The sequence below is a fragment of the Capra hircus genome, chromosome 18 (assembly GCF_001704415.2).
Source record: "Capra hircus breed San Clemente chromosome 18, ASM170441v1, whole genome shotgun sequence".
NCBI lineage: Eukaryota > Metazoa > Chordata > Mammalia > Artiodactyla > Bovidae > Capra > Capra hircus.
Window position 1 is genome coordinate 48,527,783 of NC_030825.1, and position 19,170 is coordinate 48,546,952.

Sequence of the window (19,170 nt, forward strand, 5' to 3'; positions counted from 1 at the left end):
GGTGTGTCATATATTTAGTGAGTGAGCTTTGCTACATTCAAAATGTGGAACATTCATGTCCATTTCCAATATCTTGACAAACTAACCAATTTCTAAGCCACTTAAGAGGTTCTGTTTGGGATGATATGACCTCTATTTAGTCTTAAAGTTAAAATGTTAAAAATGGAAGAAGGAATATCTTCTCACAACAGATGAGTTGCTCAATCTCAGGTGCATATTCACCTGAACAAATTGATACATTGGCCAGAAAACTTCATGCTGAAGTGTCTGGGTCTGGCTTCAATACCTCTGGTCTATGCCCTTGTGCAGCTGCAGACTCTGGGAATTGGGGGATGAAATGGATTTATCCAGAATCCTAACTTCCCTAAATAACTATGATGGATAGCAGTTTGGAACTTGGAATGTAGGACATAATGATAATAATAGCTTAAATCCAGTGGGGAAACACAGCACTAAAGCGCAGCTGGTCTCAAGGTCTTTCTCTTTCCCCAGGTGTGGTTTTCTGGACTCTATTTTTCTGCTAAAGGAACCCTGAGGACTAATCAGCTCTTGCAGGTCCAAAACCATGGCCCGGGTAAATTAATGTTCTGTCACAGTTGAAATTTGTGTGTGTTTTTCACATCATGTAAGTACTGTCCTTAATTTTTGTGAAGTTTCCTACCCAAGGAGGAAACTTCATTAGCCTACATCTTAGTTCTTTTCTTCCCATAAAGTGTGCGCCACATTACCCAGCTTCTTCCCTACATGGCCCACTCTGAGCTAATTACTGTTCAGTATCATTATTGGCCAGATTACTCAACATCTCCCATGTGTCTGTTCTTTTGTTAAAGACACCAAAGGATGGGAAAGCAGACAAGTTACTTGAAGTCAAGGTTTATGCATTTCATGTCTGTTGTATCCTCTGGTGAGATAGAAACAATTGTTCTATTTGTCCATCCATGAGATGTGGTCACTGTAGGGCTTAAATGGAGTGGATCTGCTTCCAAGCTTACTTGGATAGTTGTTGATAGGATCTAATTCCCTTTAGGCTGTTGATCTGGGAGCCTTCCTTTCTCAAGAGTCTTTGGCTGGAGACTGCTCTAGGTTTATTGTCATGTGGGCTTCTCCTTAGAGTACCTCACCACAGAGCAAGTGGGAAATCACGAGAGGGAGAACAGTCTGGAAAGTACAGTCTTTTATATTCTGATATTGGAAGTGTCATTCATTCACTTTTGCTAATTCTGTTTGTTAGAGGTAAGTATGTCAGTAGGTTCATGCCATCCTCAAGGATAGGGAATTATGCAGGGCATAAATGCCAGGATGGTGAAGTCACTGATTACCATCTTTGAGGTTATCTTCCACACTCAGAATATGGAAAATGTTCAATAAGACATGGTAGATGGCAGTGAAAAAGAATATTGTAAGGAGTAGGTAAACACAGAATTCTAGTATTGGGGAAGGGCTTACAAATATTGTGTAAACTAATATATAAATGTTTATGCCTAATAGAATCTATCTTATAAGATCTAAAATATAAATCCATGACATATGTCTTATGATAAAATCTATTTGCTTATTCAAAGCACATGATAATGTTTATGGTAAGATTTGACATCCACATTTCTCACCAAATTACTTTATTGTTGTAATGCATGGTTTCATTTTATCTACTTCTGTTTTCCAAATATTTTTCTGTATTTTCCTGAGTAATCCATAGGTTTGCCGTTCCAGGGACCAGTAACATTCAGGGGTATGGTGATAGAGTTCTTTCCGCATGAGTGGGAATTTCTCGACTCGCTTCAGAAGAAATTGTATTGCAATGTGATGATGGAGAACTATAGTAACTTGGTCTCACTGGGTATGTTTATTAGCCTCAGTTAGAATCTACTCTGTAGGCTATATGTTTTTTCCACTGTGATTTTTAGGACTGCCTTTCAAGAAACTTGATTAAATTTGTTTTCCTCTCCCCACTCCCCAAAAGTGATTTGACCTTTTTCACACTGGAAATGGCAACTCTGTCAAAACACTTTCATCTTCTCTATCCATCAGTGACTTTCACACCTCCCTGTGGTTCTCCTTTTAGTTTCCTCTCTTCCTTAAGGACCAAGAGGCTACTTTAGACTTCTCTTCCTTTGATTATGTAACCATTGTGAAAGGATCCAGGTTTCTTATTCATTTCTGCTCAGAATTGCTGTGGTCCTCAGTTATGTTATATGATTCAGTTATTGGGACATTAGCTTGATAAAGTGCTCGAAACTGCTCTCATGTAAAGAGCTTCTGTAATGAAAAACACTCAGCTTCAATGACTTGCGCAAGGTCATATATGGTTGGGAAGTGTCACACACAGGAATTGATGCCAGGCTCTAGATTCTGTGTCTTCCACTATATTATGCTTACTCTCAAAAGTTATGAGGACAAAAGAGTTTAAATTTTTAATAAATAACAAAATAAAAGCTTTTACCCTCCCTAACTGATCTCTTATTCTTTAATTCTCTGACTCTTCTCAAAAATCGTATTCAATATGATTTCTGCCCTTTGTTTATTACAATTTTAATTTTAATTTTGACTTTTAAAGTTTGTGCCTATATTCTGTCACGTTTCTTTTCTTTGTAAGCAGGCCATTCCATTTCTAAGCCAGACATAATTGTGTTATTGGAAGAAGGAAGAAATCCCTGGATGGTTGTGAGAAAAGAAACAAGAAGCTGGAATACAGGTAAGTATGATGAGCAAGCCAGGCAAGGGAAACCACCCATATAAGGGATTGCCCAGGTGGTCAACACTCAATGAACACATCACTGAAACATCATTTGGAAAAGCCCACTTCTTAGTGGAGAAAAAGCTTGTGATGTAGAGAGGATATCTTGGCAAGAAATATCTAGTGAGCTTTATGTTCACCTCATTAACCACTTGCCATTTTATACTCCTAGTTTTGTCCCTAATTTAGTGAGAGTTACCATCCTTCCACAGATGGTACCTTTTTTTACCTCTATTTTGGATTCATTTACTTTGCAGATCCTCTTTCATATGTAGAGTTATATATGTGGCCCTGTTGCCTAAAAGTACATCATTCTGTATCTAGCAGGTATTTGAGTACCCTGAGCCTGGCACTATGCTTAGCACAGTTAACTCAGTAATACTGAATCAACAGATAATGTTCCTCCAATCATGGACATTGTAATATAGAAAGGATGATGTAAAATACACATGTAAACAATGTAATAGAAGCAGGTAGAAATATACCTGAATTAGTGAGGTGTGACTAACAAGATACTACTAGGTCAGTGTGTTAAGAAGAATCAGGTCTTATGAGATTTTGAGTTTCATTATGAAGATATTAGGATTGTTTTCTAAAAGCGATTAGGGGTCATGTTCTCATGTAAGTTTTTATATCATTACCTTTTAAAAAAGATTTCAACCTTTGTATTAATGTTGAGACTTACATAGAAATCCAGGTTAAATAAATAGAATGTGATGAGCTATTCACTTTCATATCTCTTACTTTTATTTCCTTTTGTTTTAATGCTGTCTTAACACTAACAGGTTGAGTTTATCCTCTTTCTTTCTATTTTGGTATTCTAAAATCATTTCCTCTTTAATTTCTACTTTATTCTTGAGCTCTGTTGTTTGTGAGCTTTGCTATTTCTCTTCATGTTGTTTTCTATTTCTAAATACTTCCTTTCTTGTACCTCATTATCAAATAGCATAGTGTTAGTCTGGTTTGATGGCACTCGTTTGAGTTGTATTTCTCTTATCTATGTGATGGTCATTTAGTCTGTTTTCTCTTCTGCATTCTTGTGTGGGATCTGACCTTAGACCTTTTTGTCATTCATTTGTTTTTCTCAAGCATGAGGAAAGAGTCATGGTTTAGGACCATGACTTCATTTCAGTTTCCAGATTTGTGGTTTTAAAGCTGTCTCTTCTTTTATTTAAGTGTTTTAGTCATCTTGGCTCTGGAGAAGGAATGGAGCTATATGGGAATGTAGCATTTGTATACTATTGTAATTCAGTTATAATAAATCTGATTTAAATTATTAATTAATTATAATCACAAGGGGAAACAAGAAAATAACGGAAATTTTAAAACTGGGGAGGGAAAAAGTATGAGAATTTAACTGGTATCTAGAAAATATCTATGAAAGAGAAAAGAAACCAATGATGGATAAACAGGGGAATAAAAAGACATAAGATATGTAGAAAATAATCAGGAGCAAATCAGATATATATTCTATAAGTAATTTAACTAAATGAAAATGGAATGAACACTCCGATTAAACACAAAACGTGGCAGAATGGATTTTAAAGAGAAAACTTCTTAGTATATGCTGTTCACCACAAAAATATTTTATAGTCAAAGGCACAAATAAGTAAAATTAAATGATGCAAGCAATCAGAATATTCAAATAGTACAAAGAATGCAGAAGTGGTTCTACTAATTTCAGACAAGATAAACTTTAAAATGAAAGGGTCAGATAATATATATTACACAAACACTAAAGAAAATAGAGTTTAAGGCAAAACGTGGTAGTAGGGAGAAAGAAGGAGGACATTTTATCATAAAAGGGCCAACCCACCGAGAGAATGTAACTGTTATAAATGTATGTTACCTGAGAAACAAGTCCCACAAGGTATGAAGGAAAAAAGTGATGGAATCAACGAGTAAAAGTATAGAAAAGTGAACTATAATTGATGGCAACAACAGTAACCTGGTTCTAATAATGAATGAAGGGACTTCTGGTGGTCCAGTGGTTAAGAACCTACCTGCCAATGCAGGGGATGCAGGTTTGATCCCTGGGTTAGGGCAATAAGATTCCCACATGCTGTGGGGCAGCTAAGCCTGAGCCACAACTAGAGAGAAGCACACGTGCTGCATGAAGTTTCCATGTGCCGCAATTAATCCGACACAGCCAAAAATCAAATAAACAGCATTAAAAAAGAATGAATGGAACAACTGGATAGAAAATCACTATGGAGAAAGAATATTTGAACAGTATTATGAACCGAATAGGTGGAAGTCTGTGGAATACTTCTCTCCAAAATATCAGAATGCACATTCTGCACACAGGGAACATTCTCTTTGATAGTAGAACATGTTTTTTGACCATAGTTGGGTCAAATGAAAAATTCATAACCTTTGGAAAGATCTTTGGGAAATTTAACTGTATGTGGAAGTTAAACAACACAACCCTTAAATAAGCAATGGGTCAGAGAAGAAATGAAAAGAAAATTAGTTCTTTGTGAGAGAAGATAATGAACATGCAACATACCAAAATTTATGGGATGCACCAGACTGCAGTAACGTTACGAGAGAATTTGAAGCTATAAATGCCTATATGAAAGAAGAAGGAAATCTCTAATATTTCTTAACCTACCTAAAGAAACAAGGAAAAGAAGGGTAAAATAAACATGAAGTATGTCGGAGAAAAGAAATAATGATAAGAAGGGAGATAAATGAAACACAGAATAAATACATTAAAAATATAGAAACTTAGTCTGAAAGTTTATTCTTTGAAAGATAAAGAAAAATTGACAAACCTTTGGATTGAGTGGCCAGTAAAAAGAAAAGATAGAAATTACTAATATCTGGAATGAAAGGGTACAGTTCTTCCCACTCTAGGAAAGAAAAAGGAATTATCAGGGAAAGTTATGAATGCTGCCGCTGCTGCTAAGTCGCTTCAGTCGTGTCCGACTCTGTGCAACTCCACCAGGCTCCACCACCCCTGGGATTCTCCAGGCAAAAACACTGGAGTAGGTTGCCATTTCCTTCTCGAGTGCATGAAAGTGAAAAGTGAAAGTGAAGTTGCTCAGCCGTGTGTGACTCTTCCCGACTCTTAGCGACCCCATGGACTGCAGCCTACCAGGCTCCTCCATCCATGGGATTTTCCAGGCAAGAGTACTGGAGTGGGTTTCCATTGCCTTCTCTGAAAGTTATGAATAACTGCCAACAAATTAGACTGAAAGATATGTTTCTTTATTTTCTTTTCAGTATCTTAAGTGATCATTTCCCATAATTTGATATTTGTATAGCCATTCCATCTTCTACATCATGTTCTTGTGTAGAGAAATATCTTTTACCTCTTTTTAACTTTTATATGTTAACATCTTTATAATTAAAATAGCACTAATCCAGTCTTTGGTTTTTGGTGGTGGTTTTTTTTTTTTTTTTGGTTGTTAGTTGGTTTTGTTGGTTTTAACAATCTGGATCTTTTTATTGGAGTATTTAGCACATTTATATCCAGTGGTGTAGATGTAGTTGAGTTGAGATTTACATCTTGCTATTGTTCCTTACTTCCTCTACTTGTTTTGGCTCATTTTAACATTTTTTTATAGTTAACATTTTTTTTTAACATTTAAAATTTTTTAAAATATTTTGTCTTTAGAATATTAAAAATATTCTAATATTTCTAAATATATTCTAATATATATCTAATAAATATATTCTAATATTCTAAATATATTTTAATATTTCATTTTACCTCCACTGTTTATTTATTGAAAATGTGCCTTTGGGTAATGTTTGTTCTAGTCCTTACAATAGGCATCCTTAACCTATCACAGACTACCTTCAAACAGTATTACATAGCATATGTAAGGCCCTTATAATAGAAGCTTCCCTGGTAGCTCAGATGGTAAAAGCATCTGGCCACAATGCGGGAGACCCAGGTTCAATACCTGGGTCGGGAAGATCCCCTGGAGAAAGAAATGGCAACCCATTCCAGTACTCTTGCCTGGAAAATCCCATGGATGGAGGAGCCTGGTAGGCTGCAGTCCATGGGGTCGTAAAGAGTCGGACGTGACTGAGCAACTTCACTTTCACTTACAATAGTCCAGTCCAGTTCCATTCTCTTACATAACTTTTATGCTATAGTTGCCATAATTGTTGGTTAATTCCTGAACAGACAGTGTTGCTTTTGCTCTTCCAACCTCTGTAAACCTTGGGGAGTTGCCTTTACATTGTAACAAGGTACTTCTGGCTGCTCTCTTGGTAGAGTTTTCTCACGTTAACATAACCAACATGAAATATTTCTCTGTATTCCTTTTTCTGTAGAATTCTGAGTTAAGCCAGACCACTAGAGATTGGGAAGATAAAAATGAAGCAGAAACCATATTCTTATGTTTGAAATGAATGTAGGCCAGAACATTGTCTTACAGTCATAAATTTTTTCACTCAACAACTGGCTAACTACATTGGCTTGAGTTGAAAGCTGAACCTGTGTTTGCTAGGCCTCCTCTTACAGCTACTATACATCTTGGGACTCATCAAGTCTCTAGCTCCATGAAGAAAGGTGCCAGCTTCTGCAGAATTCCCCCATTGTCAAAGCTGGAGTCTTGGAGAACATGAGATGGCAGTGCAAGTTCTAGTTTATCTTCATGGCTTCCAACTGATTTTCTAAAATTCTACTCTAAAGGTCCTTGCTCCCCTCACTTCACATCCAAGCTTCTAGCCCAGCTGTGCACTGCACTAAATAACAGTCTCACAGACAGTGTTTAACCAGCTCCCACTATAATTTACTTAACTAGTTGCCTGAGTAAATCCCTTAGTATTTATCTTTAATTTGTGTTTCTATCTTCAAATCCTGACTTCAAACTCTAAATGTTTTAATGGTACTATTTTCATTAAACCTTTGAATGCTTCCCTCTTTTTTGACTTAAGATTTCTAGGCTTGCTCTTCCAGTGCCCTTCTTGAATTGTGCCTTTGTCCAACTATCCTGTATTCATACTTTGGAACTGTATATTCAGTCATTACAACATAGGCAGGAAATCTGTTTAGCTTTCTCTTCTATGATCAAATGTGATGAATATGTCTATTCATTAGCATTCAGTTATACCATTATATAGTACTCTTGTAATTTATTTTATTTGTTTGCTTTCTTTGGGGAGTTTTTTGTTTGTTTTGTTTTTTGGCAGCACTGTGTGACTTGTGGGGAATTTTAGTTCCCCGATCAGGGATTGAACCCAAGCCCTCAGCAATGAAAGCACCAAGTCCTAAGCACTGAATTGCCAGGAAATTCTTCTTGAAATTTAAATAAATTCCTTTATATTTTTCATTTTCCTCTTTTAATTTTCATTATTTCTTTTTATAATTTTTGGTTGGTTTGGGCTTCAGAGAGTAAAGAATATGCTTAGACAGTAAAGAATCTGCCTGCAATGTAGCAGACCCAAGTTCGATCCCTGGGTCAGGAAGATCTCCTGGAGAAGGGAATGGCTACCCACTCCAGTATTCTTGCCTAGAGCATGCCATGGACAGAGGAACCTGGTAGGCCACAGTCCAAGAGGTCACAAAGAGTTGGACACAACTGAGTGATTAACACTGTCAATATTTTACTTTATGATATTTCTAAGCACCAGCTCTTCAGTTTATTAGTTAATGTTATTTTGTTTCCCAATTCATCACAATCTCTTTTTATTAAGTTTCCGATAGTTTACTATTTATTTCCTAAATATTGGATCCTACATTATTTGTTGATTCTAAAATATTTTTCTTCCTTCTTTCCTTCCTCCCTCCCTCTCTCCTTTTCTTTTTCTTTTCTTTCTTTTTTTTTTTTTTTTTTTGCCACACTGCATGACTTACAGGATCCCAGTTCCCCAACCAAGGATTGACCATGGTATCCTAACCACTAAGCCACCAGGGAACTCCCCAGATTTTTCTTTCTTTTTTATTGAAATAAATACTTAAGTCTCTGAATTCCGTCAATGTTGTAATGAATGGCCATGATTATGAAAAGCAGCTATTTTTTTCTATTGTGATTGGATAGGATTTAAAATTTTTATTAATTTTTGGCTGTGCTGTGTCTTCGTTGCTGCCCGTGGACTTTCTCTAGTTGCAGTGAGTGGGGGCTGCTCTCTAGTTGCAGTGCATGGGCTTCTCATTGCAGGTTTCTCTTTTTGCAGAACATGGGCTCTAGAGTACAAGCTCAGTAGTTGTGGCGCGCAGGCTTGGTTGCCCTGAGGCATGTGGAATCTTATCAGACCAGGGATCAACCCTGCATTGGCAGGCAGATTCTTAACCTCTGGACCACCAGGGAAATCCTGGTAGAATTTTTCCATTTCAGTTTTTTAATTTCCATATTGTCCTAGTATTTATTATGTAGAGGACATTTCCATTTCTACATGGAAGGGCTCATTTTTTTAATGTTATTATTATCTTTTGTTCCTGTATTCTGGAAGTGTATAGATTATTTCAGTTCTGTACACAAAACAGAGTGTAGTTACAAGATGATACTTTTTGTCTTGAGTCATGTAATTTGGCACTCGTGATTTTGTTCAAGCTATCACTTTGTATAAAATATAGACTATTATCCTGCAGTCCCCTTGTTCCAGTTCTTTTTCCTGTAGTTCTTGCTGTTTTTGCAATTGACAACATTATATAATTCAGGTCCACCTGTTTTGCTCCAAAGAGTCAGCATTCTATTAAAGTGGTGTTTATACCTGGTGCATGTCTGAAAACTCGTTGACATACCCTTCTGAGGATGAGAAGAATGGTTGGCCTGGGTTAAAAGGGAAAGCTGGACCAGACCTTTACAAAGATGGGAAGGAATAAAACGGATAAAATGGGTTGGTGATGTGAAATCTCAAGAGGAGTTAAGTAAATAACAGCTCAGTATCATCTGAAAAGAAGACATGGCTGTGCATAAAAGGGAATGAACTACAGTGGAGGAGACATTTGTGACTTTTAGGACATCATAATTGCAGAATATCAGATACAGAATGTTACCAGGCATAGATATTCATCTTTTCTTATTTATACATTTGTATATACCGACATTTAATGTGGGAGTGGTGTGTTAGAGCTAGGCAGTAATGTCATGGCAGGGCCAACTATATGCATCTCTTCCTAACTCTGTTCACTGAATCATATTAATACATTGATATTGGCCATGGTAGGAGTATTAACACTGTAAACACTGGTAAACACTACAAAATAGAGGTGTCTGTGTAGAGCTGATGGTTTAACCAGCACTTCACTCCATAAAACCATTGTTTTTTGAGCTGTCCTTTCAGTATTTCAAATTTTACAACTGTTCTCTCACCCATCTTTACTGGGGAAGATTTTTTAAATTTCTATTAATTATACTACAGAACATTACCTTTTTCTTACCATGGAATGGCAATATTTTTGTTTGTTCATTTATTTTTCAGATTTGGAATCAAGTTATAAAATAACCAGCGATAGGAAAACATTTGTATTTGGGAAACATTCATCTCTTTTTTTGCATCAGATCATTCATGGTGATGAGAAACTCTATGAAGAATGTGGGAAAGCTTTTTGTTGTGCTTCAAACCTTGCTCAACATGGAAGAGTTCATTATGGTGAGAAATCATGTATATGTAAGGAATGTGACACGGCCTTTCGTAATGCTTGAACTCAGATTGCATCATAGAATTTGTAGTGGTGCAAAACCCTTTGAATGTGTCAAATGTGGGAACTCTTTTATGTACATTTCAAACTTTAAACCACATCTGAGAATTCATACTGGTAAGAAGACTATGAATGGAAGAAATGTGGGAAGGTCTTTAGAGGGTGTGAGAGACTTACTCAACATCATAGTATTCATACTGGTGAGAAATCTTATAAATGTAACATGTATGGTAATTGCTTTAGTGTCAGTTCAGCCTTCACAGAGGATTCATACTGGTGAGAAACCCTGCTAATGTAAGGAATATGGGAAGGCATTTCACACTGCCTCATACCTTGTTATATGGGAGGAATTCCACTTCCTCACCAGCTTTTGATGTTTTCAGTATTTTGGAATTTGACCATTATAGTAAGTGTGTAGTGCTATTTCCATATTTTAATTTGTAATTCCCTAATGACTTACAATGGGTGTCCCTGGTGGCTCAGTAGTAAAGAATCCGCCTGCCAATGCTGGAGACATGGGTTTGATCCCTGGGTCAGGAAGATCCCCTGGAGGAGAAAATGGCAACCCACTCCAGTATTCTTACCTGGAAAATCCTATGGACAGAGGAGCCTGGCAGGCTACATAGTCCATGAGGTCACAAAAGAATTGGATATGACTTAACTACTAAACAACAACAAACGACATATTATGGTAAACATGCTTACTTGCCATCTGTACACCTTTGGTAAGGTTTCCAGGTGTTGTGCCCATTTTTAATCCATTTGTTTCTTTTCTTTATAACTGAGATAGAATTAACATATACCATTTTATCAGTTTCAGGTGTACAGCATAATGTACAATTCTTTTATACAGTGTGAAACAATCAACACCATAAGTCTGGTTAACATGGATCATTGTTCATAGTTAACGATTTTTTGTTTCCTTGTGATGAGAACTTTTAAGATCTCCCTCTTAGGAGCAGACTGCCAGGACTCCAAGATGGCATCAGTTTTACCACTGAAGAAAAAGAAACTCCTGGATGTCAAATTAAGGGAGCTGCCAAGCTGGATACTAATGCGAGATTTCATCCCTAAAGGCATTGCTGGAGCGCTTCAAAGAGGTCAGAGCCTTATGTGTAAATAAAAGCTAGTCTCTGGGTCTTCAGGTCTCTTTTTGCCCTGAATGAGTTTGGCCAGTAAAAGCTTTCTTAGACTAGTAAGTTATGTGGAGAAGGACAGGGTAAAATTGTTATCTCCTGAATTTCCATGTTTGATGGGTCCTATCCAAGGCTGGCTCTGGGGCATTTTGGACAAGGAAATGTTTTCCTATTGCTGGGAATCTGTACCACTGCCTCCATCATTAAAGAAATGTCTGAAGACTTGAGGAAAATGAGTTTGAAACATAGGGAACATCAATCTATGATGCTCATCTCCGTGTCGGAGAAAACTTCTGAGATGGATATTTGATATTGGCTGTCCTTCAGACCTGTGCATTTTAAAGTGCATGACTAGTCAGATCAATCCTGTGGAACCCATGTCATCATCCTTGGGGGGCCTCTTCCTTCTGTGTTTTTCATTATAATTTTGGCCACCCTATGACTGTCTTTTGTGTACTATTTCCTCCTGCCCTGAGGCCTTTCGTCAGCTTTGTCCGCTCATATTAGAATGTGTAGAACGTGCCCTCAGAGAAGTGACTTCCTCTCCTGTTTGCAGGTTATTGCCAGTATTACAACAAGTTAAACATGAAGAAAGGGAGTGTCGCTGGGCTTTCTATGGTGCTGGCAGCTTACATGCTTATCAACTGTTGCCATTCTAACAAGGAGCTTTGTAAGTCTCTTGCATTGTTTTGCCTTCGGTGGGGTTTCCTGTGACAGGGTGGTATTGGTTTTCTGTCAAATTGAGAAGTCCATTATTCTGCTGACAGCTGAAGAACTAAAAGGACTTATCAGAATATAGCCCATAAGTGAGAAAATTGTGGCAAAGACAGGAAAATGAGATGAGGATGGGGTAAAGGTAATACTTAGGCAGCTTTCTCTAAGTTACCACAGGCAAAGGTTGGTAGAAAACTTGGCTTTATCTTCTAGCTGCTGCTGTGGCTAAGTTGCTTCAGTTGTGTCCGACTCTGTGTGACCCCATAGACGGCAGCCCACCGGGCTCCCCCTGTCCCTGGGATTCTCCAGGCAAGAACACTGGAGTGAGTTGCCATTTCCTTCTCCAGTGCATGAAAGTGAAAAGAGAAAGTCAAGTCGCTCAGTCGTGTCCAACTCTTAGCGGCTCTGTGGACTACAGCCTACCAGGCTCCTCCATCCATGGGATTTTCCAGGCAAGAGTCCTGGAGTGGGTTGCCATTACCTTCTCCTTATCTTACTAGCAGCCATTGTGAATAAGGAAATAGGTTGAATGCTACAATCAAGTATTTGTAGTCTCTGGAAAAGCATGGCTGTTTCTGAGACTTGAGGGGAGTGTGTCTGATAGGAGACACCTGGTCAGGAACTGTTTCCCTTCTAGCCACTGACTGGGTTTCATGGACCATTTCTGGCTGCACCCTTGCCAGTCTGGCACCCAGAGCAATGAAGGATGGGCCCTTAGGTGCTGTTTTTCTGAGTGGGTGTTCCTTCAGGGAAGGAAGAGGCTCCCTAGGCGGCAGATTAGCTCCTAATTCCTCAAACAGGTTGTGGGTCATCTCCTGAAAGGAATTCTCGGGATGGTTTCAAGTGATCTTAGCCTGCTGCCCTCCCTGTCATCCTGTGCTTTCACTATACTTTTGAAGAAATTGATCATTTTGCCTTTCTAACTTCAGAACAAGAGCAGCCAAGCAAGTACCACTGAAGAGGGCACATTCTGCATTCCTGACCATCACCTTTGCCATGCACCCCTGAATCCTTTCATAGCCTAATGGAGAATTAACATCCAATTAAAGATGACTGGTTAAAAAAAAAAAATCTCTCTTAGCAACTTTCAAATCAAATAATATGAATTATAATCACCATTCTGTATATTACATCCCCATGAGTTATTTACTTTATAATTGGAAATTTGTGGCTTTTGGCCTTCTTCACACTTTTCAGCCACTGCCTCTGGCAGCCATTAGTTTCTTCTCTGTATCTGTGACTTCGGTTCCATCTTTTTGTTTTTGATTTTTTTTTTCCAGAGTCCTCATATAAATGAGGTCATACAGTACGGGTATATGTCTTTCTCTGTCTGACTTCACTTAGTATAATGCCCTCATCCATCCATGTTGTCACTAATGGCAGGATTTCCTTTTTTTATTATTGGATAATATTCAATTGTATACATGCCACATTTAAAAAAAAATCTCTTGATGATCTCTTGTTTCCATGTCTTGGCAACTGTAAAAAATGCTGCATTGAACACTGGAGTGTAGATATATTTCAAAATAGTGATTTTGGTTCCTTTGGATAAATACCAAGAAGTGGAACTGTTGGGTTAGATGGTAGTTTCTAGTTTTAATTTTTTGAGGAATCTCCATACTGTTTTTCATAATATCTGAACTAGCTGACATTCTCTCAGCAGTGTAGAGCTTCCCTGGTGGCTCTCAGATGGTAAAGAATCTGCCTGCAGTGCGGAACACCTGGGTTCGATCCCTGAGTTGGCAAGATCCCCTGGAGAAGGGAATGGCTACCCAGTCCAGTGTTCTTACCTAGACAGTTTCATGGACAAAGGACCCTAGCGGGCTACAGTCAGTGGGGTTGCAAAGAGTCAGACACTACTGAGCAACTAACACACACATACACCAGCAGTACATAAGGGCTCCCTTTTCTCTACATTCTTGCCAACATTTGTTATTTCTCATTTTAATAGCCATTCTTACAGGTATGAGGTGATATTTTATTGTAATTTTGATTTGTATTTCCCTGATGACTAGTGATGTCGAGCACCTTTTCCTGAATTTGTTGGCCATTTGTTTGTCTTCTTTGGAAAAATGTCTATTCAGAGCCTCTCATTTTTAAATTGGGTTGATTGCTTTTCTGTTAAGTTGTATAAGGGTTTTTTAAAAATATATTGTAGATTATAGATCAACTATATTCTAATAGAAAATCAAAGTTTTTAAAATCTACAGTGGAAATTGTTTTATTATGATACTTAGTGCCAAAGGCAGAAGATATTACATACTGAGTAGTAGTGCATTGAAATGTACATCAAAGAATCCTTGTAACAAACATTTTGAAATGTTCATACTGGTTTTAGTTTAAGAACTATATTATGCATGATTTGATTCTCCTTTATGTTTTTTCCCCCAAAATATCTTAGATAATTTTACTAAAATTTTTGTAATAAAAGCAGAAGAGAGCCTCTTGTAGTGTAAGGCCTAAAACTTGCATGTGTTATCCTAACATCGTTGAACCTCACAGGGCTCAACAGTCTAACCATGAGTTCCCCTCTTCTCACCAGATATGCCCACCACCCAGTGGGAGAGGCTTTCAGCTGGTTAGTTCCCATATCTGCCAAACCATCTATACCCTTCCTGGCCTTCAACCTGTTGGGGTGTATCTCCCTGTCAGTCACAAAGTTAATCAAAGAAGCCAATCCCATCCTTCCACAGCAACCAGGGATCAAGCACCTCATCTACTAACTTCTTGTTAGCAGAGCTCCTGTCTTCCACCGCTCCTATTGTTTTACTCTGCTCCTGAGTGACACCAGCCTGTGACCTGTTGTGTCCATCTCCCCTAGGACTTGAGGATACTCGACTCATAGACTTCTGTCAGTCTCATCTATCTGGTATCTAGGTGTATATTCAGATATCTCCAGAACTCTGAGGCAGGACTCCCTCCATTGTTGCTAGCTGAAACAAAAGCTGCCTACTCATTTTCACTGTTACTCCATGAATTGTCTGCATCTACACTGAGAAAAAAATTTTTTTTTTAATTTGGCTGCCTTGAGCCTTAGTTGTGGCACATGGGATCTTCATTGCATCATGTGGGATCCTTCACTGTAGCGTGGGCTCTCTTGTGGCACATGGGCCTTCAGGTTGTGGCAAATGCAGGTTCAGTAGTTGAGGCTCTGTAGGCTTAGTTGCTCTGACATGTGGGATCCTAGTTCCCCAACCAGGGATTGAACCCATGTCCCCTGCAGTGTAAGGTGGATCCTTAACCACTGGACCACCAGGAAAGTCTCAAGAAAGATTTTTCTGAAGCTCAATTAACCTTCAAATAGGAATGCTAGATCATGTTGTCAACTTACATGTCTGCGATTGAAATTTTATTTTGCTGAGCCTACAAACTAATATTACACTTTTGCCCTATTTGTAAGACAGATAAGGCTAAAATTAATGTAGGTATCATAGATAATGATTCCTCCTTAAGCTTGGAATCAAATAGAAAAGGACGTTTTTAGATTATTTTTTCAGATTGGGTGCAAGTGGAGCATTAGAATAAAAGAACTGCAAGTTAAAGGGGGTGAGGTGAGAAAAAAGAACTGAGAGTTAAAATGGGAAAATGGTAGCAGAAACACATTCTTGTACTGCTGTGAGAATGTAAAATGGTATAATCACAATGAGAAATTTGTCAATAACACAAGTTAACATGCAAAAAGCAAGTCTACTTTTGAAGTTAACTCACATATAAGCCTTACGTGCAAAACAGAAGTTTATGGAGGGATATTAATTGAGCATTATAAGAAAAAGTCTAGAGATCGCTTTAAGAAAATTAGAGATACCAAGGGAACATTTCATGCAAAGATGGGCTCGATAAAGGACAGAAATGGTATGGACCTAACAGAAGCAGAAGATATTAAGAAAAGGTGGCAAGAATACACAGAAGAACTGTACAAAAAAGATCTTCATGACCAAGATAATCACGATGGTGTGATCATTCACCTAGAACCAGACATCTTGGAATGTGAAGTCAAGTGGGTCTTAGAAAGCATCGCTACGAACAAAGCTAGAGGAGGTGATGGAATTCCAGTTGAGCTATTTCAAATCCTAAAAGATGATGCTGTGAAAGTGCTGCACTCAATATGCCAGCAAATTTGGAAAACTGAGCAGTGGCCACAGGACTGGAAAAGGTCAGTTTTCATTCCAATCCCAAAGAAAGGCAATGCCAAAGAATGCTCAAATTACCGCACAACTGCACTCATCTCACATGCTAGTAAAGTAATGCTCAAAATTCTCCAAGCCAGGCTTCAGCAATACATGAACCATGAACTTCCAGATGTTCAAGGTGGTTTTAGAAAAGGCAGAGGAACCGGAGATCAAATTGCCAACATCTGCTGGATCGTGGAAAAAGCAAGAGAGTTCCAGAAAAACATCTATTTCTGCTTTATTGACTATGCCAAAGCCTTTGACTGTGTGGATCACAATAAACTGTGGAAAATTCTGAAAGAGATGGGAATACCAGACCACCTGACCTGCCTCTTGAAAAACATATATGCAGGTCAGGCAGCAACAGTTAGAAGTGGACATGGAACAACAGACTGGTTTCAAATAGGAAAAGGAGTACGTCAGGGTCACCCTGCTTATTTAACTTATATGCAGAGTATGTCATGAGAAACTCTGGGCTGGTAGAAGCACAAGCTGGAATCAAGATTGCCAGGAGAAATAGAAATAACCTCAGATATGCAGATGACACCACCCTTATGGCAGAAAGTGAAGAGGGACTACAAAGCCTCTTGATGAAAGAGGAGAGGGAAAAAGTTGGCTTAAAGCTCAACATTCAGAAACTAAGATCATGGCATCTGGTCCCATCACTTCATGGGAAATAGATGGGGAAACAGTGGAAACAATGTCAGACTTTATTTTTGGGGGCTCCAAAATCACTGCAGATGGTGATTGCAGCCATGAAATTAAAAGACGCTTACTCCTTGGAAGGAAAGTTATAACCAACCTAGATAGCATATTCAAAAGCAGAGACATTGCTTTGCCAACAAAGATCCATCTATTCAAGCCTATGGTTTTTCCAGTGGTCATGTATGGGTGTGAGAGTTGGACTGTGAAGAAAGCTGAGCGCAAAGAATTGATACTTTTGAACTGTGGTGTTGGAGAAGACTCTTGAGAGTCCTTTGGACTGCAAGGACATCCAACCAATCCATTCTAAAGGAGATCAGTCCTGGGTGTTCATTGGAAGGAATGATACTAAAGCTGAAACTCCAATACTTTGGCCACCTCATGCGAAGAGTTGACTCATTGGAAAAGACTCTGATGCTGGGAGGGATTGGGGGCAGGAGGAGAAGGGGACGATAGAGGATGAGATGGCTGGATGGCATCACCGACTCGACGGATGTGAATTTGAGTGAACTCCTTGAGTTGGTGATGGATAGGGAGGCCTGGCGTGCTGCGATTCATGGGGTCACAAAGAGTCGGATACGACTGAGAGACTGAACTGATACGAAAAAGTAGGAAAATTTATAATATTTATTTGTCGAGTTTCATTTCTTAGAAAAAGGTTCAGCTACACATACTGTGACCTACTTTGCAGATGTTGAAAATGATAACACTTCTGTGTACTGATAAGGAAACACATTTGTGTGAAGAAAAATATATACTTTCATATGCATATAACATAGTATTTGAAATTACATATATATTTTGTATTCATGTATGTGTAAATATCTGTATATTTTATTTTAAAATAACATCTGAAACAACAAGGTCCTACTGTATAGCATGTTCAATATCCTGTGATAAACTATAAGGTAAAAGAATATGAAAAATTATATCTGTGTATAACTGAGTCACTTTGCTGTACAGCAGAAATTAATATTATAAATCAACTATATGTCAATAAAATTTTTAAAGATGTCAAGATAAATTGTTTTTATGAGAAGAGAAAAAAATCTGTAAGGTTAAACATTAAAATCAAAATGGTGTACATGCTAATATTAGCCACTGTATGTCTGAAATACATGGCAAAAGTTGATCACATTTTAATTAAACTTTATATCCTTTTAAATGTTAATCTATTCATGGTTTGCATATTTAAAATATGTTGTAATGATGATAACTGACATGTAGGTATCCTTTGATGAGAACTTAACATTTCCCACTGGCTGGTCTTACTCATTAATCTAAATTTATATAAATGCAACTTTGATTCTTCTGATAGCCCAGAAGATTTTTCCTCTTAGATTCTGAGCCTGATTTATCTTTACTGTCCAAACAAAAGAGAAGCAAAATATTTTTGAATGAGATGTCATGACCAGGCATTAGGAATTAAAAGATGTTTCTCAGCTTGCAGGCTTTTAAAATGCAGTCAAGCCCATCAATTCATAATAGAGTAGAGAGCGATGAAAACAATCCCTTAACACAATTTCAGGTGGACATAGTATTGTAAAATGTAAAGAAGTTATTGCTTTTCTTTTTGTTCTAGTTTTCAGAGAACTGCAATCAGTAGTCTAGAAAAAGGGACCAACATTCATTCTGCCTTTTTCTACAGTGGGAAAATGTTATATATTAATAGCAAAGTCTCACTTTATCCGGGCTTCCCAGGTGACTCAGTGGTAAAGAATCTGCCTGCTAATGCAGTAGATTCAAGACTTCTATCCCTGGGTCAGGAAGATTCCCTGGAGGAGGAAATGGCAACCCACTCCATTATTCTTTCCTGGAGAATTCCACGGACAGAAGCCTGGCAGGCTACAAGTCCATGGAGTCGCAAAGAGTCAGTCGACTGAGCAAACACACACACACACGCACTTTATCCAGCTTTTCTCACCTGGAAACACGGCTTTGCTAATCAACAATATAATGTTATACACCTTTTGTAACCTCAGAGGCTTCAGCTGTAAAAACCACAGGAATCTGTGGCATTTTGATGGAATGAGCCTTGTAGGAAAGGGAGAGTTTGTTTGGATTATGAACCCACCTTCCAGATCCTCCACTCATGGCCCTGAGGGTCATATT

General features: G+C 38.1%; 1 protein-coding gene across 1 annotated transcript; it reads left to right on the forward strand.

Moving 5' to 3' along the window:
* On the forward strand, positions 494 to 13,540 carry LOC106503117 (zinc finger protein 383-like). The gene is made up of 7 exons (XM_018062309.1): positions 494 to 574; positions 1,711 to 1,837; positions 2,597 to 2,692; positions 10,118 to 10,288; positions 11,294 to 11,437; positions 12,030 to 12,143; positions 13,117 to 13,540. Coding segments are annotated over exons 1-7 (663 nt in total). The 5' UTR covers positions 494 to 565; the 3' UTR covers positions 13,119 to 13,540.

Excerpts from the sequence above, each read along its gene's own strand:
- LOC106503117 (XM_018062309.1), top strand. Across the intron at positions 10,289-11,293 it reads ACATGGAAGAGTTCATTATG|GAGCAGACTGCCAGGACTCC; the intron begins GTGAGAAATCAT and ends TCTCCCTCTTAG. Across the intron at positions 11,438-12,029 it reads TGCTGGAGCGCTTCAAAGAG|GTTATTGCCAGTATTACAAC; the intron begins GTCAGAGCCTTA and ends TCCTGTTTGCAG.